The sequence below is a fragment of the Eutrigla gurnardus genome (assembly GCF_963514095.1).
Source record: "Eutrigla gurnardus genome assembly, chromosome: 3".
In the NCBI taxonomy this organism is placed as follows: Eukaryota; Metazoa; Chordata; class Actinopteri; order Perciformes; family Triglidae; genus Eutrigla; species Eutrigla gurnardus.
In genome coordinates, this window is record NC_139917.1 from 5,005,931 (window position 1) to 5,031,547 (window position 25,617).

Consider the following 25,617-nt stretch of genomic DNA (forward strand, 5'->3'; position numbering starts at 1 on the left):
CACAATGCTTTGTAACTATGACATCACTTTGTACCTATGACATAATGGGTCTAAGTATGACTTTAAATTAGTGTCATCTCTACATCACCATCTTTAGCCGTGTTGTCTTAATCCAGTCAGGGACCAGAGGGACGCCACAGCACCACATTCTACCACATCATTTTACTGCCACTGGTGCAGCATTAGCCTGGCCTCGTGTCCAGAGTAGGATCTTCCTGGATGATGAAGGCGTTGATGCCGTTGACTGACCTGAGCCCTACTGAGCACTTTTGGGATGTAACGTATCGGTGCATCCATTCAGAGACGTTGTCTGGTTCAGTCTGTGGTTTTAATGTTTCACTTTGATTCTCTGTGTGATTTTGAATCCAGCCCTCAATGGGTTGATGGTTTATGTTTCTGTCGACCGTTGTTACGTTATTTTGTTCTCAACAAATGATTCAATGAACACAACAGAACAAACAAACACGTATCTGAAGAATGGACTTGAAATGCTTCAAGCACACATTGTTTTATTGCATGAATAACAGACAGAGGCCAGTGTGTGAGGTCTTTTCAGCGGTCTTCTCCATCCATGTGCAGGAGCAGATATACAGAAGCCTTGGAATGCAGCTCAAATGAAATGTAATGACAAAAACATCAAATCTAGATCACAACTACCTGACAATACAAAACAACAGTTTTAGTTATAAAGTCATTGTGACAGAATAAAGTCACGGTATCCTAAAAAAAATAGCTAATTCAAACAGTATGTGTGCACATGTTTAATAGTAGAAAAGGAAAATATCCTGATAGGAATGTTAAAAAGACAGGGCGACCCATCACCAGGTTATGGAAGAAATAAAAGAATGAAATCAACTCTTCACATCCGGTCGGGAGAGCTGCAGCGGGAAACCAACATCACTGCTTCCCTCCACAAAAAGCCGACCGGACGGTTTCCGTTAGCCACCGAAAGGGGTTGCTATGACTACAACACTTAAATGAATCAATGTGTCGATGAATACTGGTTTGTTCTTTTGTATAAATACTGGGTTCTTCCACCAGATACAGCAGACGTCCATGTAGTTGGATCCGTGCAGCGAGTACGGCTCAGGAAACTCATCCACGTTGAGAAGAGTCGTCAGAGCGAGGGAGTAGAGATCCTATCACACGTGGTCAGTGGAGACGGTCCAGTTGTGATCAGATCTCCCAAAACACATGTTGATGTCAGAACTGGGTCTGAGGTCTGAAGACAGTCATGGTCTCTGAAGGGGACGGGCAGCGACTACAAACACCAACAAAGAAGTGGAATGGATGATGGAATGACAGTGGAGATGAACAGGAATGCTGTCCAGCTGCTATAACACCAGATGTGTGAAACAAGCGCTCCCATGTTGTATCTCCCAACAGCCTATTTAGTGTGGAGTTACCTGAATGTACAGTTCTTCATAGAATGATTAAAAAAAGGTCATTAAATTAGTTGCATTCAAAATCTAAATCAACAAAGTAGCATCACATTCAGTGCTCCCTTCCTGTTAGTCAGAACTAAAGTGACACTCAGACTTCACAGCTTTAAGAACCCTGCAGGCCGTACCAAATCCTGGACCCCCCCGCTAAAGTGTACACTCGTTTTCTTTCTTTCTGTTATAGAGGGGACATTATTGTGTGAACCGGGGTTTAGTGTGAAACACCAGTCCAGGAGGAGGTGGAGGAGGAGGAGGAGGAGGAGGTGGAGGAGGAGGAGGAGGAGGAGGAGGAGGAGGAGGTGACCTGGACCCACTCGTTCCATCCAGAAGTGAAAGCTGAGTGACTCAATCCGTCTTATTTGTCCTTCTTGGATTCAGAGTCCAGGGTGTCTGCGTGGGCTGCCGGCTGCTCGGCCTCGTCCTCCTCGGGGACCGGTGGGAACTGGGACGGGACCAGCTTGTCCCCTTTGGGCTTGTTGAACTTCTTGGATTTCTGGTAGAGCTCATTCAGGTTGAACTCTCGGATGATGTTCTCCTGGTGGGCAGAGACAGACACTGTTGTGGTACTGTTTGAATCAATGATGAAGACAGTATGAGAGTATTATTCTTGTCGAGTTGTTTCGTAGTTCTTGGTCGACTACGAGACGTGCCGGACCGACTCACGTGAGAGGCTTTCTTGTCTGGGCAGAGCTTTAGGTTTGGTCGTGTAGAGTTTACAAACTTGCGTGTACTTGCAGTGTGATGCATAAATGTCTGTTCATATTATTTACTGGATAGAACTGCTGATCGTGTGCTCAGCTGACACCCACACGCAAACACACACACTATTGATATTGATAGTGATCTATTAATAACCAACCCCTACCTGTGCACAACCACTGGTCTACTAATTAGGCGAGAAGGTTTTCATTCACACAAGTATTGAAGAAAGTAGCTGGTATGGTATCAAGGTGTGGGTGATGTCACACCTTCATTGCTGAGTTTCAGAACTGATTTGGACATTTTACCTCTTGTTTTAAAGCCTTGAGGGGTCCGGTTCCTGCCTTTACCAGTGACATCATGTAATGAGCCTGATCGCTGCCTGAGACCCCCTCTAAGGTTCCTAATGATACATCTTTAAATCTCTTCTCAAGACTCGATTTAGCCTACTGTTCTTTTCTCAATGCATGCTATATTGTTGTCTATATTTAAATGATGGTGATCTAGGGCTGGGCAATTTGGCCTAAAAATAAAATCTTTTATTCAAACTAATGGACAATTTTCGATTTAAACCTCAATGTTTCTTTTTTTTTTCTCTAAACAAACTAAAAAGACAGAGGCAAAATTTAAATACATATTTTCTTTAACACAAGAAAAAGAAATGAGATTACCAAGTAGTCTAGAATCCATAAAAAAGCTAAACTAAAAGTAATTTGGTTTAATAAAGAGTAAAAATGGTTATGTCTGAGATTAAGACAAATTAATCATAAATGAGTAAATTATTGTAAATGTTTGGAACAGTAAGGTAAACTGTGGAAAAATAGAGACTGTGCCTTTATTCTTGTTTGTGTAATTTGTAATTGAAGAGCCCGGGAGGGGCGGGGCTTAAGGAGGAGGGCGGGGCTTAAGGAGGAGGGGCGGGAAGACCCAAGAGGGAAGAGAGATCTCCGTTTACTGCCAAGGAGCAGTAAACGGAGATCGCAAACTTTTGGAAGTATTCTCGTTAGTTGGTAAAAGGACTTTTGAGCTCGTGGACATTTTTATGGTCCGTCTGTCGGCGCGGTGGACGTGATCGTATGTGGATGACTTTTGCTCGCGTTCTGGAAAGTGAGAGAGTCGGCTACTACGGAGTCCCTTAAAGCAAAACAAATCTACAGAGTCTAGAACTGTTTTTAAATTGTGATTTTGCGGTTCAACCATTTCACAAACTGTAGGAAAGTAAAAATGCTCATAAATCAATTAAATCTAAATAATCGCCCAGCCCTATGATGATTCTTTGAAAGGCTCTATCAGCGAGCCAACATGATGCTTCTAAAGATGGCACAACAAGTCTTCACTCTACTGTTTCCTCTACTGCAGCTATGTCCTCTATCTTTTTGAATATAAAGTATTACATATGATAATTGATCACACAAGCCGTCTGACCTCAGTGAAGCTCCAGGATACGGCTCTGCCCTTCTTGTCCACCTGGGGGCGCCGCATCACCTCCTTCCCACCTTGGAACAACACCAGGGACGGCAGCTGTTTGGACAGCGGAGACGTGGACACCTTGTACCTACGGGACAGAATCAAACCCACGAGACAACATGTTCACATGTCTCCTCGGTCCTCTCTCTCACACACACACACACACACACACACACACACACACACACACACACACACACACACAGGATTTAAGTGTCTTACTTTTTGGAGACCTCTCCGTAACGCCCGATGTCCACTTTACCAAACTTGAGACCAGCACAGTTATACCTGAAATAACAAACAGTGATTTAAGTTGTCTTGTTGACGTTTTAGTACTTTACATGTTTGGGTGGGCGGAGTCTTACTTCAGAGAGAGGTCAGCATATACGGAAGCGAAGGACTGGCACTCTGGAGACCAGTTGGCGAAAAACTCAACAATCCACGTCACACGACTGTCTCTGTCCAGCTCGTCCTGGGGGACGGGGACGGGGACGGGGACACGGACACGGACACGGACACGGACACACACACACACACACACACACACACACACACACACACACACACACACACACACACACACACACACACACACACACACACACACACACAGGTTGGATTTATGGTTTTAATAAAGAAAACTCTACACATATTTGCCTTTGATGATGTCCAAACTGCTACTACAGGCGGGAGCATATTTCCTCACATCGATGGTTTTGTCGCTGAAGTACTTGATGTACTCTGGTCCCATGTAAAGAGGAGGCTTACAGGTCATCAGAAACACTGCAACACACAACGGAGCCACAGGACAGGAGGACATTTAGGATATTTGCATATTTGCAGAGCTGGTGCTGAAGATGTGTTAACTGATGGTCAACGACTGAATCGATTGGCACACATTTGTTCATTTTATGGACACAAACATTCTCTGGTGGCACGCTCTCCAATGTACGCTGCTTTTTTCTGCTTTCATCATGTATATAGATCATATTTGTTGTCGTTTGTTTTGCAATGCGAGGGCGTCGCCCAGGGCTCTAGGATATTATTTTCAAACTACACAGAAATAACATTCAATCAAATAAAATGGAATTGTTTCCTCTGTCACTAACTACCAACACGTAATTAGAAATATTTGGAAGCTACTTCATTCCCAAACAATGTGCTCCATATGAGTGAGTCAGCCGACTGTGTGGTGGGAGTGTAGAGGCTGACCTATGCAGAGCGTCAGGTAGAGCAGGCCCATCCTGATGTCCAGTCTGAAGAACAGGATGACGTTGGCCACTTTGCTGAACAGGATGATGTTTCCCACATGCTGCTCCACCGTAACTAACATGAACACATACAGACGAAGGATAATGACGAGGAGGAGGAGATCATGACGCTGATCTTAAGCAGCGCTGTTTTCTAAATTTGCTCAGGAGAAATGAGAAAAGAAGAGCTTCACTCACTTGCTCGTCTGTTCTTCATCATGACGATGGCACTGAGGAACATGAGGACCTCCACCTCCCTCTGAGAACACAAACATGATGTCAGACAATATGGGATGTATGGGAATTAATGAACTACCATTTAATTCATTATACGATCTTGCAAATCAAATATCTTAAATTAATTTTAGTCTTGTAAGTGCATTTATACAGTTTCCCTTTTTTAGGGAGTTGAGGCTCGAGGACAGAGGATGTTGGACCCTGTACAGATTGTAAAGCCCTCTGAGGCAAAGTGGTGATTTTGGGCTACTTAAATAAAATTGAATTGAAGAGAAATATTGTTTTTATAGTATGTGTAGCTGTACACTGATGGATGCAGGATGCTGCAAAGTATCAGTGAAAGTTGTGGCAGGTGTGCACACAGCAACATGCAAGCATCTCTAAAGAGCTTCAGCGTGAATGGGATAGTACTGCAGCAGCAGCAGCAGCAGGAGGCCACCTTCCCTTTTAAAGCTACACTCTCTGATGGGACGACAAATCTCAATATAACTAAGAATTTAAGACATTTTGATGGTCGATTAATGTCTTGGAGTCTGTGATGTAACGCTACGCCCGTTAACAGTAAGAATCCACTCTGAAATTCGGCACAATACATACACGACTTGGTTTTTGACTCTATGAAAAAACTTGATTATGTCCTATTCCTGTATCTTAGTGACGTCAGAGAACGTCAATATATTTGCTACCGTTAGCTGGCTGACTAGATCTAAAGGTTAAATCTGTATTTAAATAAAGAGGATGTAAAGTCTATGTATGCCGTATGCAATATAAACACCTTCATTGACTATACTAAGTTATAAAATACGTTTTGTGTCTCGAGTATACCTGCCATTAACCAAAACAGTATGAATTTCCAGTTTTGCAACCGTAGTTCGGCCTGTCATCCTCTGCCTATAGCTTACAGCTAATATCACCGAACAGCTAACGGCAGCCCTTAATACCACACAACGGTGCCAACTGACTAGCTAGCTGACTAGCTGAGGGCAATTTTATTTTCTAGCGTTTTCTACGGACCCAGTCGAAGTCGCAGGAGTTGCCGTCCTCTCGCTGCGTGGACAGATGGTCGCAGATGCCCGGCGTCTTGCGGACAGCTAGAAAGGCTACGGACATGAAGATAGAGGCTATATAATAGGGCTTCAGCAGCCACTTGTACACCTGCGGTAAGTGGTACAGGAACGCGAGCAGCGGCGTTAGCAGAGCCATTTTCTATTTAGCTGTCGTGCTACAACTAAAACTGGTAACCGAACCCCGAATAACCCGGCCAGGCAGCCAGTGATGGAGCAGTTAGCTTAAATTGAATGGCTCGACGCTAGCTAACTGTTCGTTACAGTGTGAGTGTAGCCAAAATAAAACTTCCGGTTGAGATGTTAACAGTATTAACAGAAATATTGAGTGATATGTATATACATTGTATTGTATTATACAGTGTATGTAAAGTAAATATAATAGGCTATTACGATTTCTATTTCATACATGTCTTAGTTCTTTACACCCACGGGCGTGTTTTCTCACCCACTTTTAGTATGAAGGTGGAAGACGTAACTTCCGGTGTACTTGTGTTAACTCATGGTAGCTTGATTTGGCTTTGCCCTTTACAGTCGGCGAAATTGTATAGAAATCCGGATTTAAAGGGGCGGAAAGACGTACGGACTACGAAGGTCAATTAGGACGATGTGGTACGTCATGAACCACGTGGCCTGCTCGGCGAGATCAGGGAGTGTGGCCTTTGATAGATAGAGCAGCGGTTCCCAATCTTTTTGTGCCAAGGATTCTTAAAAAAAAACCTCTAGGGACCGGTTGTCAATTTTAATGCCTCGATTTTAATATGCAAAATGGAAACCATACATTTTAGCTCAGCTTAGCTGTTACTGTTTTACATAGTTTTTTTAATCAACATTGTCCCAACTCAAAATTATTATTTCTTCTTGTTGCTGAACTATTCCTGATTAACACAGTCAAAACATGCAACCATTAAACGTTGTGGAAAGTTCACTGGTTATCAGTCAACTAGCAGATGACACCACGGTATTTTTAAAACTTCACAGAGCAAATTCCTATAGGTTTCTCTGTTTACATTGAAATATAAAAAAGTGTGAAATATCAGCCTCTCTCTTCTCCCAGTAAATCATTAAGTTAAATATTTAGGATTATAATTTCAAAAGACAAAAAGATTAGGCAAACATCTAACATAGAAAAATAAAACTATAGCAATAGTTGGCTTCAGAGAGACTTACAAAGATGGAAGATTTGTCTATCCACCTTATTCATTGGAGATACTTGACAAATGAACCAAGAAAATAATTAATCAACTTTAAATTCATATGGAAAAATATATAATTCAGTGAACATTGTTGGTTTGATTTTCCTCCTAAAATCTCCAGGAATTTTGGTGGTATCAGTGTTTTATTAAGATGTGAGATCTTTATCCATCAAGTTATCTGCTTTTCATCAACAAGTCCTCCATTATTGGAAGCTGATACACAAACACAACTCTACCCCACACACAGTCCCCGTATGGAATAATAGGAGCGGAATAATTAAGACAAAACTTGATGGATGAAAATATTAAGTTTGGTCTCCAACTCTTTTTTATATATACAATACAAAATACTTGTGAAATGTTGTAAATTGTAAAATGTATGAATATCTATGAACCTTATTTCCTGACTGACCACTTGGATTTTTCAACTCTTTTATTATTATTTATTTATGTCTGCTCATTTATATTTGATCTGTCATTGATGTCACTCATTCGTTTTTATTATTTAGAAATTGTATTCTTTTGAATATGCTATATGCCTTTTTGATTGTGCAATAAAAAAAGCAACAATATAGAAAAACCTTCTTTTATTTGTTATGACAGTTTTCCCACCTCACTTGAACGCAGCACAAGCATTGCAGTGTGTAGGTTTTGCTTTGTAGTGACATCATCCTTTTGTGTTGATGCTGGGTTTATGAGCTCATCATATTTGGGGATTTATCAAACATGTTTGTTTGTTACTGAATTTGCTCATGAACCTGCAGACAAAAGACTAAATATTGAATTATGATATGAGTTTATTATTTTTATTTGAAATATTTGTTATATATTTTAAATACATACTGTTACGGCCTCATAGACTTTAGTTGACTTAGGCTCGATGAGACCATAGCACATAGAAGGGACACCACAAGAATTAAGTTGCAAAAGTTTATTTATTAAACTTAACGATTACTGGGGAAGAAAAAAGAGAACACATACAAACATACAGATATCGCGGCGTTTTCGTTTCATTGGTTACATCCAGGCGGAACAGATTTGCGGCGCTTCAATGGGCGCGGGCGCGTGCGCGTGCGCGTGCAGCGTTCCCTCATCACTTCCTCCAGCGTGAACAGGAAAACGCTGTCAGGAGGAGCACACAGGAAGAGGAGGAAGAGATGATCCGTGAAACTGATCCATTTCCTTTCACTCGTTTTATTTTGAAATCCTTATTGTTATTATTACCAATAAGGACTGTCTGTCATCACTGTATTATTTTTTTATCATAATTATTTCAACATACAATTATTAACTTATATCAAAATGTGCGTCATTGGCAGAGTGCCACTTCCGGCTCAGTAGCTAAAGTGGGATCGTTGTTATTGGTCTTCCAACCGAGGAGGTGGGATGAAACCGATTCCCGATCAGCTGTCGGGGTTTAGTGTCGGCGTCTCTTCTGCTCCAATCACAGCCTCCCAGTCGGTGCGCGTGCCAGTTGTCAAACTCGACACAGTGAGAGAAACACGAGAAATTCAACACAAAAGTCTCAAAGGCGTGAAAGTTAAAGGATTAATAATACGGACAAATACTCATCTTAATCCCAAAAGTATTTATGTCACACTATGATGTCATTTTTATACATATTCTTGTTTGTATTTGAGTGCAATTTGTTATACTTTACATTAAGTGACTGCCGAAATTACATGTTATGTTATTTTGTGTCACTATTAACACCACCAATCTGCTATACATGTTGTTTAACCTATATGATTCTATATTATTGTAATTATATTAAATATTATGTTCTAATCTAAAGCATGCTCTGATGGTGTGAGAAATGTAAATTAAACTTAGTAGTAAACTCTTCTATTGAAAATGTAAATAACCATCATTCGATTTGTGTGTGTGTGTGTGTGTGTGTGTGTGTGTGTGTGTGTGTGCTGGTCATTAAAATACAGGCTTTATGTTTCACATCTACATTCTAAAATAAAACAAGGTCATGTTTCTGTATATGATTTTTTCCCCAGGTTGTATGGAAGCCTCCACCACAGTCAGAATGAGAAACGTCCTCAAAGTCATAATAGGTTTTTTTTTAAATACTTAGTCATTATTATGAGATAGGCTACTAACTCATTATTCTGAGTTACTAAGTCATTATCTGAGATACTACGTCGTTATTTTTTTCTCACAGTGGCTGAAATGTGCTTCCATATAATTACGCCTTTTATGATAACTAGAACTGAACCTTGGCTGTTTCGCTGTGAAAAGCCTTTATTTTGAAACTACAGGAAGTGCCGTGTGTCGCTTCTCGCCTGACTCCGCGCTGCTTACTACGGGACTGGTCCTGCCAGCCACCAGCGGCGAGTGATGAAGCGGGACTCCAGACGGGATTATCCACCGCCGAGCCGCCGAGCATTTCTCCTGCTTTCAGGTCCTCTCGGACCGCGTCGACGTTTCCCTCCGAGCCGACGTGAGTAGAGGAGAAAGCCGCCGACGGCGCCTCCGTAGCCCGCTTGTCGTTGACAGCTCCCGTTAATAACGGTACCTACCGCAGGGTTTTCATTGGCCGGGTGAACTACGCCAACGTTACAATCTCCGGTCTATTTCGCCTCGGTTAAATTCGCATCTACTGAACGCAGTGAGGCCCGCATGTTGCTGAGCTGCGATGTCATCCAGTGCAGGTTATGGCTGATCGCCTTATCGCCCATAGCGGCTACTAGCCCCACAAACTCCCAGCCACCCGGCCGGAGGCAGCTAGCTCAGGCCCGGGCTGCCTTCACAGGAGCCGGGATGCATCATCACTAACCAGCGCGTAGCTGTGTGTGTGTGTGTGTGTACACTGTTGTGGTGTATTGTTTTCTCTAATATCCCATAATATTCACTTCCACAGTGACGTTTCCATGGCAGCCGGCTGCTAGGCCCTCCTCTCCCGGTACCGTGCAGCTGTGTCGTCCGTCATCTCAGCCTCCAAACTAACGGGATGACGGAGGGAACCGAGCCTCCTCACGCACTGGCACGGTAGATGCAACGTTCAGGGGTTGCAGGAATTCCTACAACCACTGTGGCACCCACTCTGCGATTTGAAGCTTTCATGAGTGAGACTTTTCCATTTTTCCTGGGCCCTTAGGGGACAGGGTGAGCCACGCACAAGCTGGTGGGAATGTGGAGCGTTGCTCAGGGGCTCCTCGGCAGCGTGGATGAATCTGGACGGAATGGTCCACTATCCTTCTCCTGAAATGAGTTGAATGAGATGAGCCTGAACCAGTGAGAAATGCGGCTCCATCCAGTAGGAATCTAGAGAGGGTTGTTTCTTTATTTGTGTCTACTTCACCAGAGTGGAACCTGAAGATCAGGAGTAATGTAAACAGATAAATGATACAGTAGACGCTTTGATTCTTCTGATCATGGAGTTGGGAGACTCTGACACCTTGTGTCTCAGGACTCCTGCGGTCTAACAGACATTTTGGTTTCCCTCTGGGAAAGCCCGTGGAAGAGCGTGGTGGTCCCCCAGCACCATGGACTACCACGCTGAGTGCTGCCTATGCGACCCTGAAGAGGGTCACTGCAGCCCGGACGAACCGCCGCTCCACAGTATCCACGCTCCCAACCGGATCCGCCCGTCCTCGTACCGAGCACTGAGGAGTGCCGTGTCCAGTCTGGCCCGCATCGACGACTTCTTCTGTGAGAAGATCGGCTCCGGCTTCTTCTCCGAGGTCTTCAAGGTACGTGAGCCGTCCGCTGATTATGCTGCCACTTCTCAGTGGTGATGTCAGGCAGTTTCAAACATCCTGTTCCCCTGTGCATCATCCCATCAACACAACCCATCGACATGCAGTGGGGCCCCTGGGGGCCACTTTACATGGTTGGTAATCCAATCTCATCTCAGCTTGTGGTTGATTTCAAATTGCTTGTCTGATATGGCTGGAAGGGAAATCCATACAGTAAAGTATGTGGCAATATTGCATCGATACACAGGCACCAAGTATCAATCTTTTGTTATATCAACTAGTAATATTTCAAGTTAAACCTTTTGGTGCTGACTGAGTTGTTTCTGGTGTGCTCATGGGTAAAGTCAGCGGGATTATTAGAAGGCAAACAAAGATGGAGTGTTGTCAGTCTGTCTGATGAATACTTTTGCTGCATTGTTTTAAATGTTCATATGGTCCCATGCTGAAGGCCTCCGGTGATTTCATTCCATTGTCTGACCAGTAAGGGACCGCCGTATTGATGTTATTATGTGGACGGGTATCGGCCGCGCTGTGAACGCTCAGCCAGTGAGCTGCTGGCTCCTCCTGATATCAGCCACATTAGTGCTACACACAGTGTGACTGTGGTGTAATAATTAGTAGTGTGTTTGTGTGTGTGTGTGTGTGTGTGTGTGCGTGCGTGTGTGTGTGTGTGTGTGTGTGTGTGTGAGTGAGGTGCCCGGCTGATTGGAGGACAGGTCCAACTGACCAGACCAAGTACAATACTGTGTGGACATCCTCTCTTCTTGTCTCCGAGGTTAATTTTTATGTACGAATGTAAACGTCCACGCGGCGAGCAGCCACGAGCACGTTCAATCAAGTTGGAGTATTTGCTTAGGGTGAAGGATCAAACAACATGGGATCCATCCCACATTCCTCTGCTCTTATCTGGAACACAACCCAGAAACACAAACACATGTTTTATGAAACTTGCTCCTCCCAGTTCTTATGATTTAAATGATTTAAATGGCCACTTAAATCAACCACTTGAGCAAATACCGTGAGTAAGTCACATGACAAATAAGGTGCGTAGCGATCCTCATCATTGAATATTTAGTTCTATTCAAGGCCTGAGTAGTTGGTCTCACTTTCACACTATGTGGAGTGGACCTTCAATCAGGGGAACAGTGGCTTCCTGTTTAACTTAGCTAGGTACATCACCAACACACCAACATCTTGCTAGCTAGCTAGATAGCTTAGCTACATTCCATCATTAATGTAACGTTATCTCAGCTGATGTGTTTCATCCAGCGACTCGTTCTATCAGCGGGAAGAGAAAGAAGGAGTGAGACCTGTTGTTAGAGGGAGTAACGTTACATCCTGGTACCCAACACACAGAGAGACCTGTTGTTAGAGGGAGTAACGTTACATCCTGGTACCCAACACACAGAGAGACCTGTTGTTAGAGGGAGTAACGTTACATCCTGGTACCCAACACACAGAGAGACCTGTTGTTATAGTAACGTTACATCCTGGTACCCAACACACAGAGAGACCTGTTGTTATAGTAACGTTACATCCTGGTACCCAACACACAGAGAGACCTGTTGTTATTTTAACGTTACATCCTGGTACCCAACACACAGAGAGACCTGTTGTTAGTGTGAGTAACGTTACATCCTGGTACCCAACACACAGAGAGACCTGTTGTTATAGTAACGTTACATCCTGGTACCCAACACACAGAGAGACCTGTTGTTAGTGTGAGTAACCTAACATCCTGGTACCCAACACACGGAGAGACCTGTTGTTATTTTAACGTTACATCCTGGTACCCAACACACACAGAGACCTGTTGTTATAGTAACGTTACATCCTGGTACCCAACACACAGAGAGACCTGTTGTTATAGTAACGTTACATCCTGGTACCCAACACACAGAGAGACCTGTTGTTATTTTAACGTTACATCCTGGTACCCAACACACAGAGAGACCTGTTGTTATAGTAACGTTACATCCTGGTACCCAACACACACAGATACCTGTTGTTATAGTAACGTTACATCCTGGTACCCAACACACACAGAACCTGTTGTTATAGTTACGTTACATCCTGGCACCCAACACACAGAGAGACCTGTTGTTATAGTAACGTTACATCCTGGTACCCAACACACAGAGAGACCTGTTGTTAGTGTGAGTAACGTTACATCCTGGTACCCAACACACAGAGAGACCTGTTGTTAGTGTGAGTAACGTTACATCCTGGTACCCAACACACAGAGAGACCTGTTGTTATAGTAACGTTACATCCTGGTACCCAACACACAGAGAGACCTGTTGTTATAGTAACGTTACATCCTGGCACCCAACACACAGAGAGACCTGTTGTTATAGTAACGTTACATCCTGGTACCCAACACACAGAGAGACCTGTTGTTAGTGTGAGTAACGTTACATCCTGGTACCCAACACACACAGATACCTGTTGTTATAGTAACGTTACATCCTGGTACCCAACACACAGAGAGACCTGTTGTTATAGTAACGTTACATCCTGGTACCCAACACACAGAGAGACCTGTTGTTATAGTAACGTTACATCCTGGTACCCAACACACAGAGAGACCTGTTGTTATTTTAACGTTACATCCTGGTACCCAACACACAGAGAGACCTGTTGTTATAGTAACGTTACATCCTGGTACCCAACACACACAGATACCTGTTGTTATAGTAACGTTACATCCTGGTACCCAACACACAGAGAGACCTGTTGTTATAGTAACGTTACATCCTGGTACCCAACACACACAGATACCTGTTGTTATAGTAACGTTACATCCTGGCACCCAACACACAGAGAGACCTGTTGTTATAGTAATGTTACATCCTGGTACCCAACACACAGAGAGACCTGTTGTTAGTGTGAGTAACGTTACATCCTGGTACCCAACACACAGAGAGACCTGTTGTTAGTGTGAGTAACGTTACATCCTGGTACCCAACACACAGAGAGACCTGTTGTTCTAGTAACGTTACATCCTGGTACCCAACACACAGAGAGACCTGTTGTTCTAGTAACGTTACATCCTGGTACCCAACACACAGAGAGACCTGTTGTTATAGTAACGTTACATCCTGGCACCCAACACACAGAGAGACCTGTTGTTATAGTAACGTTACATCCTGGTACTCAACACACAGAGAGACCTGTTGTTATAGTAACGTTACATCCTGGTACCCAACACACAGAGAGACCTGTTGTTATAGTAACGTTACATCCTGGTACCCAACACACAGAGAGACCTGTTGTTATAGTAACGTTACATCCTGGTACCCAACACACAGAGAGACCTGTTGTTATAGTAACGTTACATCCTGGTACCCAACACACAGAGAGACCTGTTGTTATAGTAACGTTACATCCTGGTACCCAACACACAGAGAGACCTGTTGTTATAGTAACGTTACATCCTGGTACCCAACACACAGAGAGACCTGTTGTTATAGTAACGTTACATCCTGGTACCCAACACACAGAGAGACCTGTTGTTATAGTAACGTTACATCCTGGTACCCAACACACAGAGAGACCTGTTGTTAGTGTGAGTAACGTTACATCCTGTTATATCCTAGCGTTATATATTCAGTCTGGGATAGCGTGCAGGTGGATGCAGCCGGACAGAAGGTTCAGGACACACAAGGTCACTTTATTGGCCATTAATGTAATTAATTAATGTCAATGAGCTGAACTATGATGGACTACAAGTTCTAGATACTAGACAAAGGACCATATGAAAATTTCATGTCACAATTATCCTGCACAAAATAATTGTGATTTGTAGTGGTTTGTTGATGAAGAGTTGGCAGGTCATTTTGCACTTGTTGATGTTGGAAGCAGTTTATGAGATTTATATTACGGTTGTTTTGCTGTTAACGAGGTGTTGTGTCGGCTTGTAGCGATCTGCTGTCTGCTGCCGGACAGAGCTCTAACGGACCCGTGGATTTGTACAGATCAGGAGGAGTGATGGGAAATCCAGAAAGCCTATTAGTGATACGCTATTAATACACACACACACACACACACACACACACACACACACACACACAGGTCCAGAAACACACACACAGACACACACACACACACACACACACACACACACACACACACACACACACACACACACACACATTTATATACTTTATTTGATTCCACATTACAAGTCAGGTTTCAGTAAGAATCAAATATTTTGAATGATCCAACAGGATAAAACACATCAGCACATTGTTACTGTTTCAGGGGTACAAGAAACATCTCCGTTTCCAGATGAACATGCTTCCTACGATAGAAGAAATTGAGCAGTACTTTACTAGCTGTTTGGCTGTTGTTCTAGAAAGCCCCCCAATGCGTAGTCCACGGATTGCCAGTCTATGCACATGCCCTAGACTACCAAACACCAGCACGATAAGCTGGCATTTGTAGCCCAGATTCTCAATGGTGGATATCAATGATTGATACTTTACAGTCTTAGAATAGTAAGAGTCTTCCATAAACAGATCAAATGCACATGATACCTCAAATAGCCTAACATTTCTGGTATTGTGAGATATGATGATAATATCAGGTGTGTTTGTCATTCCTAAAAAAGTGTTTGCAGGTGAGTTAAACCATTCATTTTGTACAGTCATGTGTTTGGAAAGTGTTTCATCCGCCGCACAGGGAATCTGAGCAGCAATGAGGTCCACAAGTCTGTTGTGTCTGGCAATGTAGAGTCCTTTAAATGATGGGCAACTGTTCATGATGTGAGCTACTGACTCCAGGTGTTGAGGGGAGTCGTGTAGCACACACCGGTCCAGACACACACACACACACACAGGTCCAGAAAGACACACACACAGACACACACACACAGGTCCAGAAAGACACACACACAGACACACACACACAGGTCCAGAAAGACACACACACAGACACACGCACACACCGGTCCAGACACACACACACACACACACACACACACACACACACACACACACACACACACACACACACACACACACACACAGGTCCAGAAAGACACACACACAGACACACACACACACACACACACACACACACACACACACACACACACACACACACACACACACACACACACCGGTCCAGACACACACACACACACACACACACAGGTCCACAAAGACACACACACACACACACACACAGGTCCAGAAAGACACACACAGACACACACACACACAGGTCCAGAAAGACACACACAGACACACACACCAAGATGTGGCCATCTTGAAAAATGGCCGCCATCTTGAAATTTCAAATGTCTCGGACAATTTTCTTGTCAAGTGACCCATGAAGACTATTCATGCCAATTTTCATGCTTGTATCATCAACTGAAAGATTCTCACAAAAATAAGCAGTTAGCCGCTCCACTAAAAGGTTAAACCTCTAACAAGTGAAGAGCAGCTGATTCCAGAGCTGGCAGAAAACCCAGAGAAGTCATTAACAGCAGCTGACCTACAACCTAACTAGTGCTCCTGTTAGCCTGCCACGCTAACAAATCCTACAAGCAGACAAAGTTACAGCATTACACACACACACACACCTTATATCAGTGCTGCACATGACTTCACGAACCATCCATTTTTCTTGAATATGTTCTTATTGGTGTTTCCTGTGTATATAAACACACACATTCATGGTAAATTTCGGCACAGTAACATAACTCCCTGTTATTGTGAGGTGGAGGAGCAGACTGAGGGTCGCTGCGGTGCCGCCGTGTGCTCCAGGCTCTATTTTAATGACGACCCAATGAGAACCACGGTTCTATTTCCACGTGTGGAGTTTTGTTCGGTACAAACACTGGAACACGGCATGAGTGTTGCATACAGCTGACTTCTACTGCATATCTTGAGTTAAACTCAACCTTGTTATGAAAGCTGAAATATACAATATACACAAGTAGCCTGTAGTCATTTTTTTTAAACACCACCGAGTTCAAGTTAAGAAGTTCACCAGCCACAACTCTGACTCACGGTTTCTTTGGTACAAAAACAATCCCATTGGATTGCTTTGTGGATGGGTGTCACGGTGAACCTCCTCTGCTTGTTCTCCAGGTGCAGCATCGGATCACGGGGCAGGTGATGGCGCTGAAGATGAACACGCTGGCTAGCAACAAAGCTAACATGCTACGAGAAGTCCAGCTCATGAACAGACTCTGCCATCCCAACATCCTCAGGTGGGTCAAAGCGGATACGGGTTTGTGTTGCCTGTCAGACCCGCGGAGGATTCTTCAGCATTGTGAAAGCTCGCGTTTCTTCCCCTCTCCTCAGGTTTCTCGGGGTTTGTGTCCATGAAGGTCAACTTCACGCTCTGACTGAGGTAAAACCATCACTGCTATCTCTCTTCTTATTGGCAGCAAAATGTTTTTTCTCTCTCTTTGTGTGTGTGTGTGTGTGTCACATTGAAAACCGTGGTTATGCAGCTTGCTAATCGTACTAAATGACCCGCGTCCTTTGACACACACTGATGTGTGTGTGTGTGTGTGTGTGTGCTGACTGCTTCTCCCTGCAGTACATAAATGGCGGTAACCTGGAGCAGCTGCTGGACAGCGATCTGTACCTGTCGTGGGCCGTCAGGATGGGTCTGTCTCTGGACATCGCCCGAGGGCTGCAGTACCTGCACGACAAGGGCGTGTTCCACCGAGACCTCACCTCCAAGGTACGGCACACGGGAAGGACACGCATCCAGTTGCTGTACAGACACAAACTCAAACAAACGGGTAGAGAAGTGTTTCTGTGGCCGTGGCTGCTGAGGAGGGAGCACGCCAGAGTTTCGTCCAATGAAATGTGACCTTTTGTCCTCATAAATCAGCACATCTGCAACATCTGGACACTGAAATCCCATTTCAAAGTGTCTGGAAGGATGACGTGTTGCCACCCATGGGTGTCGTACTCATAGTGTGAGGGAGGGACACGTCCCACTCACTTTTTAAAATCATTACTTTGGACCCGCCCACTTTTACATTGTCTAAAGTCAGCACATCTGTCTGTCCACTCGGTGCTATTTGCAGTTTCACGTTCAGTGGAGAATCAGTTAATATCAGTGTAACAGCTGATCCTTGTAAAGGTTCCCGTTCTGATCAAAACAGCTGACTGGTCCTCAATATGAAGTGTAGTTATTTACCAGGATGTTGATTTCTGTCACTTGAGAAATTAGCTCTAAATAAAAGCTCAGCTCACGTTGTTAGAACGTATCAATTGTCAATCATCAATGGGAAGTATATAACATGTAAGGAATAATCCGGGGAACTGTAGTTTACTGGGGAGTGTTCTCTGACTACAGTATTCTATGACTATGTGTTCTCTGACATAGTCATAGAATCTTTAAGCTTTTTAATATTTTCAAATCAAATTTTCAGATCTGACAGGAGCCCAGCACTTTACAAATGTACCTTATATTTCTTTGAGAATAAGCCAGATAAAATATCAAACCATGTTAAAATGCATCAGAATACAGGAAATGATATCTACTCTGTTAACAAATGTTCTTGGGGTGGAACATTTATTATATTCCCAGCAGTCAGTGAAGCCATGACTGGAACATCCAAACAGAGTTCCTCAATGATTTAGTTCATCACAACAAACGCAGATAAAACTAAAACTATGTGAATGGCTCCTCTGGAGGTCAGGGAGAAAATGTTGCTTTTGTACTTTGTAAATTTGAATTCATGACTCATTTGTTTGACTCTTTTCCTGTCCAGAACTGTCTGGTTCGCTGTGATAACGGCATGTTCACTGCTGTGGTGGGAGACTTCGGCCTAGCAGAGAAGATCCCCGATTACAGGTCAGTGGGGGGCTCCACGATGTCTGTCCATCTGCTGTAGTCTAATAACTAACCCCTCATGGAATAACTGTAGTCAACAGTGCAGTCTGATGTCATCCTGATGTCATCCTCATCTGTGTGTGTGCACGGCTGGCAGAGACTGTAATGGACGACTTTTGTTAGTGGTTTTAGGTTAAAGTGTCAATGAGTATAAATCTGTCATTATGCTTCGGGTCAAAGATCAGTGCTTAACTAAACTCTGTATACGTCAATGGATTACTTCATTGGTCTCCATCCCACGCTGAATTAAGATGGAATGGAATGTGCACCAATCACAGCACTGGCTGGTGTCTGAGCGCCTGCCTGTCTTCTTCACAGTGATGATGTGGGGAAGCAGCCTCTGGCCATCGTGGGCTCCCCCTACTGGATGGCCCCTGAAGTTCTGAGAGGAGAGCTGTACGATGAGAAGGTAAACCTGGGCACTCTTAAAACACTACATATAGAAATAAACACACTCTTCCTCTTCCTCGTGAAACGTTGAATATTTAGCAGTAAAACATCTCTCTTAGCTTGCTCGGTTGTTAGATCATGTTAAGATAGATGTTACTTCCACTTCTCTTGTGCTGCTTTATACTATGTTATTGCCATCAGATAAACATTGCAATGGCTCTATCAAGATAGTAAAGCTAGAATGAAACACAAAGGAGAAATACTCTAATGATCAGAGGTCTCATTAGGACTGTTGCATCCTCACAAAACGGGCCCTGAAGGAGGCGTACGCCACTTCCACACAAACACCATGAGTACCAACATTATGTCAATAAGGATTTCTCTCACACATCCAATTTCACCTCATATCACACGTTTCATAAACATGAAACCAGCAGTGTTACTTGTGCTCCTGAGGAACACGTTGCTTTCACTGTCCCTGGCAGGACAACGTGAATGAAGAATTAGGAGGAAGGAGCGCCTCCACTTCTGTGTCAGAAACATTCCTGGTTCATAAATGAGAGCCCATGTCGTTAAAGTAACTGACTTCAGACAATCTGGGGAAATAAAGACAAATTGCTCAACAAAAATTGACAAAGTGAAAAGTCCGTCCCTGGGTTTCTACATTGGTGACGGGAAATGAAAGGCAGAGCGATGCATCCTTTCACGAGAAACCATCCGTTTGGTTTGATGACTGGTGTGCAGGAAGAAGACGTTGGCCTCCTAAAGGTTTCACGTTGCATATGAAGTAGGATTCAAGCAGGTGAACACACTTTGACTCATCAGTGTGTTTTTGGGTTTTCCACGCTGACAGTGAGCTTCGTGTGATTTGGAGGAACTTTTGCCACTAAAACATAATCCGACAAAACAGAAAAATAAAACACAAAGAACACACAACTCACACAATGTTGATATTTTTAAAATTGTATTCATATATGATTTAATTTGTCTTTTATTATCTTAACTTAAAAAAAGATGTGTTCTATCAGTGATGTCAGTCCAGAATGTTTTGCTGCCATTTTCAGAGTTCATAGCATATTTTGATGATCAGGATAATCGTGATGTCACCAGTAACATGCGTTCCTCTCTGCTCAGGTGGATGTGTTTGCGTTCGGCATCATCCTGTGTGAGATCATCGCCCGGATCGAAGCGGATCCCGACTTCTTACCCAGAACAGAGGTAGGTATTATTTAGGTTTTCCAGGGTCGTTCTCCCAGTGAAACAGGACAGGAGGCGGGACATAACGTTGATTTGATTGTTGGAAAGATTAGCTCACTGCCTTCTCTGATTGGTTGGTTGATGGATGGACGTCATGATGTACAAGTCCTGTTTTGTTTTTCAGGAAGAATAAAAAATCATAGGACTTTGAAATGAAAATACCAAGAATAAGATTTAAATGTAATAACGCATATTGTTCAATAGGTGAACATTTTTTTCAGACCATGAGTGCAGTATCTGACCCGATACTGGTACCAGAACCAGGTCTGCTAATGGGTCATCCCTGCTTGTATCCATCATTTATTAATTAACAATGAATTATATTTTCTATCTATCTATTTTCTAAATAGAAATTGTAAGTAAATTCTCCAACTATAACTCCAATGTTCGTTCTTACCTTTCACAATAAAAGCCCTAGCCATATACGCTGCATTGCTGTTTACCAGGGGAACTTAAATCCACTCACAGCATTTAAATAAGAGGCAACTGAACAAATAAGTTCACAATATGTATGTATGTATTAATTAAAATGATGTCTGCATTTATGATGGTGGTCCACCAGCGCCGTGGATCTGACACGTCTTCATTGTGTGTGTAGGACTTTGGTCTGGACGTGGAGGCTTTTGAGAACATGGTTGGTGATTGTCCAGCTGCGTTCTTTAGCCTCGCTGTCACCTGCTGTAATGTAAGTACACACACACACACACACACACACACACACACACACACACACACACTTTCACTGGTCTGACACCACGTGGACAGCTGGACCAGATGTTCTCTGAATAATGTGTGATTGATGATGCTTGTCCTCGTGTTCAGATGAGTGCAGAGAGGCGACCCTCGTTCTCTGACATCGTCGTCACACTGGAGGGCATGGAGAGAGAGGAGGAGCCAGAGAAGCCCATTGCACTCGGTAAAAAGCAGCCTTCATTCAATATAATTACATTTTTTACAGCAGTGGCTGAATACTGTGATCTTTCTTTGAGTGCAGGTGTTATTTTTCAATGTATAAACTAAAATGTTCTCGTCCCTTCGGTGTCTTTCTCCCTCCTTGTCCGCTCAGAGCCGGTGGTGGCAGACGTCAGCCCGTACAGGCGCCGCAGCTCTCCTTGTCACCCAGGTGACTACAGCCAGAAACGCCAAGGCTTGGCGAGGAGCCAGTCGGACATGTTGCCCCCGGCGACCCTGACCCCTCCTCTTCTCGGGACCCCTGCACGGGTCAACCCCTTCTCTCTCAGACAGGACCTGAATGGGGGACGGTGTAAACTCTTGGACACACCGAGCAAGTCTGTCATCTCCCTGACCTTCACCCTCCCGGCGCTCCGAGACCCATGTTCCTCCCCCCACCTCCTCAGAGGGATGCCGGGGAGGCGAGGACTTCCCAGGAGGTGCCAGTCGCTCCCCTGTACTCCAGAGCTCAGCCGGACTGTAGCCTTGCCACGGGACACGGAGGAGCAAAAGGAGGAGGATGTCAGAGTGACACTCAGAAGAGGGACGGCGGAGGATGTGGAGGAGGACATGAGGAAGAAGGCGGAGGAAAGGTTGCTGGAGGAACACGCGGCGATAGCTGAGACGAGAGCGTTGTTAAAGGAGGACGATGGGACGGGAGAGCATTCAGGTCTAACTGTGGAGCTGGAGATGGTGTCTCTGGAGCGACTGGAGGAGGTGGAGGAAGAGGAGGGGGTTTGTCTCACAGAACCCATGGACTGTACCAAGTCTCCTGAGCCAGCAGACGGAATCATGGACTCCACACGTGGAACACCCCTGCTCACCTCCACGTCCTCCTCCTCTCTTCAGACCAATGGCTGGCGACTTCCCATCTCCAATGGCCCGCCCTCCTTGCCTGCTCTGCCACGACTGGACAACAACAATGGCTCAGCCCTTGTGATTGGCCAGCAGGTGCAGTGGGGTGGAGGAGGGCGGTCTAATGGTTACAATGGAGCCCAGGTACAGTCCTCGGACCCTAGCGGCCCCTCTGAGCAGGATGAGGTCATTTCCTGCCCAGGCTGCTGTCTGGTGGGTCTGAGTTTTCCCTCTGTGTGCCTCCGGGGTTCAGCTGCTGTGCCTGCCGCCCGCCGAAGGGCTTCGTTGCCACGGCAGCGACCCTACCGGAACCTAAACGGTACCATAACTGGTGTTGCTTCCTCATCAACGGCAGCTGCCGCAGCAACCAAAGCTCTCCTGTGTCGCAGCACAAACGGACTCGTAGTGGGGGGGCCGTCACTGCCGTGTGAGCCGGGACGGTCCCTGCCGGAGGCCCAGACATAGAGATGGAGTGCAAGGCATCATACTGTGGAAACCACGCCCACCACAGGGGAAAACAATGAGCGCCGCGATATGCAACCAAGGGCTGAACCGCTAACAACATGCCTGTAGCGAGCTACAAGGTTAACGTTTCAGCATGCCGATCATTTTAGAGCTATCAGGGGTGCAGCTACAACGAGCGTCCTTCATTTTCTGTTTGGCAGCTTGTAGAAACGTCTGTCTCCCTGTTGTTGGTGCATCCCATCATACAGCAGCTTTTAGGCCTTTTCCTGTTGCTTGCCAGCGAGCGATAGATTGTTTTCCCTCTGCTGTGGGCGGGGCTCTGTCTCTATAGGATGTCCCGCCCCTTCCTATGCTCCACATTTGACCTTATTTCTGAATAAATATCTACGCTACTCAACGGAGAGACAAGTGACTTTCTGATCATGTTTGAATTGTACCATGAATCCCACATGTGATGTTTTTATTAGGCCACGCCTCTCTTTCAAATAGCAGGGACACTGAATGAAGTACTGTACATATTATTTGTCTCTCCGTTGACTCCCATTCATGTTTTTATTGGAATAAGGCCCTTACAGTGGACACAGGAAGGGGCGGGACTTAGCCTCTCCATTCGGCTGCTGTAGGTGGATTTGGGTTTGAACTTTGGCACCGGCACTGAACATTAGCGGACGAGCTTAGCAAGCTTACTATGCTAACACTGAGAATCCTGCCCTGACATCTGAGATGTGATGTGAATTCTGGGTTACAGCAAAAGGTAATAGACTTTGAATCACAGAGCCCCCTGGTGGGCTGGAGGTCTAAACACAAGTCAGTGTGACAGCGAAGAACGCGTGGGCTGAGCAGGCTGTAAACTGAACTTGAACAGTCAAGTCTCATTATACATACATAGTATACTCGAGGTTTCATCACTAATTATAACGTTGTGCTCTCAAAGGAACTTGCTGAGATCTGTGAACACATGGCAGTTAAAAAGAAGCCGGAGGTGAGTCCAGCTGATGTGGGAGGACAGTAAAATGATGACGGACACTGAATAAAGTGGTGGTATGACTGCATGTGTTTGTGGCCCCCGTCAGATTTCTGGGTATTCTAAAGATTTTTTTTTTTGGCTAGAGCGCCATTCAAGTCTTTTATTATTTTATATAGACAGTGTGGAAACGGAGAGAGAGGGGTAGAAGACATTGCGGGAAACTGATCCCGGGCCGGGAGTCGAAACCGGGATCGCCGCATCGAGGACGTTGAGCCTCTGTACATGGGGCGGCTGCCCTAACCACTGCGCCACCGATTGCCCCAGATTTCTGGGTATTCTAGGCCCGTCACCGTGTTCACAGTTCTCAGCAATTACTTCGATCAGTACGGATATAAACGATGGCCCGAACTGCAAAAGTAAGTCAATGAAACCAGGATTCTCCTTCAATATGTACAGTACTTTTAGATAACGTGGGGGAAAACATTTTGTAATTCAGTGTCCCTTCTTTCATGGGGAGGCGTTTAGGAGGAATATGTCCCTCTGCAGGCTCACTACTGATGAAAACACTACTGGTTTTCTATGGAGCGAACAGTAACGCACAGCGTGGCAGCAGCTCCATGACCACATGTCAAAACACTGCTTTTTAATCTATTTCATTGTTAACGGTAGCTACAGTGGCAATATTTAAAAATTGATGAAGATGATTTACTTCCTACATTTTTATAGCAGTCGACTGTGTGTGTGTGTGTGTGTGTGTGTGTGCGCACGTGCACGCTCTGGGGAAATTTAAAGGTGCATCATATGAGATTAGGAGCATTTTTATTGGCTCTCAGCATGGCAGTGCCTGAGCCGATGGCTCGTAGCTTATGGTGCTAACAGCACAAACTATGGCAAATGAGCTAACAGAGCTATCAGTGCCACGCTTCCATGGTGACGCGGTCGGTCAGGACATCATTGTAAACGCCGTGCACTGCAAGCAAGCGCAACACACACACAGAGGGAGAGCGTCTTCTCTCTCTGCTCAGGTAAACTTTACTCCTCGATTTCTTTGATAGATGGCAGTTGTTGATGATGCCTTCATGCTCTGAATGTCGTATTTTGCGCCTTTAAGAAATAAACTTCCTGAGCTTGTCATGTACATTCTTTATTTTTGCACTTGAGTTTGCAGCACTTTGAGGAAAAACACCAGACTTTTACTAAACCTGCTTTATTTAAATATGTGCTACTGGTGTTTCCTGTGTGTGTGTGCGTGTGTGTGTGTGTGTGTGTGTGTGTGTGTGTGTGCGCGTGCGTGTGTGTGTGCGCAACTAATGACACGCACTAAAACCACAATAAAACTCCAACTCTCTTTATTTTCCTCATATTTCCGTCTCCATGTATCCTCTCCCACGGAGCACCACAGGGCAGCAACTTGGGTTCAGGAAGCTCTCCTGGGAAGTGCACACACACCTTTCGTCTCCCCCATGCATCTCTTGTGTGTACATGTGCATTTTGATGACACTGTTGTAACTTAAAAGTGGTACGTGAAGCTGGTATGCATATTTATTGTACAGATCGTTCCACACACTGTGTGTGTATGTGCTTTTGAGCGAAGGGTAGCGTGACCGATAGTCGCAGAATAACTTTGATCCTGTCATTTCGGATGTTAAACCACGGTTCTCGCTTCATTTCCATGTTCTGTTCTCTCCAGCTAGAAACCCGCGTGCAATAATCTGGTAATAAACAAATATGGTTGTGCATAACCCTTTGTGATGTCATCTTTTAACACTTGACCTGAAGATATGGTGGGGGTGGAGTACATTAC

General features: G+C 44.5%; 2 protein-coding genes across 2 annotated transcripts; one reads left to right on the forward strand and one right to left on the reverse strand.

The window, feature by feature from the left end:
- Window positions 1-471: 471 nt before the first annotated feature.
- On the reverse strand, window positions 472-6,411 carry tmx2b (thioredoxin-related transmembrane protein 2b). Its single transcript, XM_084003617.1, has 8 exons — window positions 6,110-6,411; window positions 5,057-5,117; window positions 4,821-4,934; window positions 4,315-4,391; window positions 3,974-4,080; window positions 3,831-3,896; window positions 3,567-3,696; window positions 472-1,977 (listed from the first exon to the last, which is right to left on the reverse strand). Exons 1-8 carry the CDS (start codon window positions 6,296-6,298, stop codon window positions 1,798-1,800), a joined length of 924 nt encoding a protein of 307 aa, XP_083859743.1. The 5' UTR covers window positions 6,299-6,411; the 3' UTR covers window positions 472-1,797.
- A 4,068-nt stretch (window positions 6,412-10,479) lies between these two features.
- Window positions 10,480-23,936, forward strand: tesk1a (testis associated actin remodelling kinase 1a). Its single transcript, XM_084002152.1, has 10 exons — window positions 10,480-11,056; window positions 17,161-17,282; window positions 17,377-17,425; window positions 17,618-17,764; window positions 18,807-18,889; window positions 19,247-19,337; window positions 20,453-20,536; window positions 21,174-21,260; window positions 21,398-21,491; window positions 21,642-23,936. Exons 1-10 carry the CDS (start codon window positions 10,850-10,852, stop codon window positions 22,844-22,846), a joined length of 2,169 nt encoding a protein of 722 aa, XP_083858278.1. The 5' UTR covers window positions 10,480-10,849; the 3' UTR covers window positions 22,847-23,936.
- Window positions 23,937-25,617: the final 1,681 nt, after the last annotated feature.